At 34.6% G+C, this 1,418-nt stretch overlaps 1 protein-coding gene across 1 annotated transcript; it reads right to left on the bottom strand.

Moving 5' to 3' along the window:
- Positions 1–207: 207 nt before the first annotated feature.
- GLP7 (germin-like protein 7) lies at positions 208–1,058 on the bottom strand. Its single transcript, XM_078966965.1, has one exon. It carries the CDS (start codon positions 990–992, stop codon positions 336–338), a length of 657 nt encoding a protein of 218 aa, XP_078823091.1. The 5' UTR covers positions 993–1,058; the 3' UTR covers positions 208–335.
- Between the last annotated feature and the right edge of the window lie 360 nt (positions 1,059–1,418).

Genomic DNA, 1,418 nt, shown 5'->3' with positions numbered 1-1,418 from the left:
TTTTTTGTATTGTCTTGTCAATACTAACGAAAGAAAATTAAATCAAACAACTAAAACGTTAGTGTCATAATCAAACAAAGTTTACGTTTTAATCTCGATGCAGTCAACAATTTACAAAAGTTGTTGCAAAAACAAAATATTTAAAGAGAAAGTTACAATATTTAACATACACAAATCAAACATTTTCGGTAAAATAGTCCAAAAAAATAATAACAAGAAAAGAAAACAAACCATATATAGATAAACGTGAACAATTAACATATTTGTATTCTATGAGATGTAAATATATTTCTTTCAAACACAAATATAAAACGGCGAAATATTTAAGAATTAAATTAACCACCTAAATTTTTACGTATCCTGGACACATCTTGGCCATTAATCTGAAACGCCTTCTTCAAGATGTCATCAGGGATACTCGGTTTCGTTGTGAACGTAGCAGATGATGCAAGTTGTGCACCAGGGTTTTGGCTACTAAGTCCTGATATGGTTAACGCTGAAGCTTTCGAATCAAGGTTATACAAGAAATGTATTAAACCTTTTGGAAAAACAAACGAATCACCCTCACGTAATTGTTGTGTAAAAAGACGATTTGTGGTGTCAACAAATCCCACTAGAAGCGAACCCTTAATAAGAATAGTTACTTCGGATGCACGTGGATGTGTGTGAGGTGGAACAAGCCCATTTCCAGCTATATCAACTCGAGCCATTGTTAACCCAAGAGTGTTCATTCCAGGAAGATTTCGAATATTCGTTAGAGTGACATTAAACCCTAAAGGATTCGCTGCAGTGTTACCAGGTTTGGACAACGCAGAAGTTGTGAAATGAGAAGGTGCTGCGTTAATAGGGTTTATGCATGGAGCCCCGTTGAGAAAAATAGTTTGTGGATTTCGTGTTTCAGCTATGCAATAGTCTTGAAGTGGATCAGGGTCGGATTTGACCCGAACCGCGAAAATAAGAAAGAAGTATAGCAATGAAGGACATGTTTTCATGATGGTGGGATTTTAGTGATGTATTAGATATTGAGATTTAATTCATTCGTTAGGGTTTTGAAGGGAATATATATCTAAACTTGGAAGTGGGGATTGAGTAACTTGGGAGCATTAAATAAGGAAAAATGTAAGGCAAGTTAAAGAAGATTTGATTTGAATTGTTGACCTTAAATTTAGTGGCAAAATATTGCGAGAGCCATTTAATCAATTAATCATGTTGTAAAATGATTTACCTTTGAAGCCAAACAAGAATCCAATGGTGTTTATGTAGGCCCATATGATACCTTATTGGTTCATATATGGACATGGGTCTTCCAAACAGTTCCTAGCCCACTTGCATTTTGTGGCCATATAATTAGGTTAGGTGACATGTCATTTTATCAATGGAGAAAAAAATCTTATTAAATGAAAACGACATGAACACTC

Source organism: Lactuca saligna, chromosome 8, assembly GCF_052625555.1.
Source record: "Lactuca saligna cultivar CGN05327 chromosome 8, ASM5262555v1, whole genome shotgun sequence".
In the NCBI taxonomy this organism is placed as follows: domain Eukaryota; kingdom Viridiplantae; phylum Streptophyta; class Magnoliopsida; order Asterales; family Asteraceae; genus Lactuca; species Lactuca saligna.
This window is presented reverse-complemented; position numbering and strand designations above follow the sequence as displayed.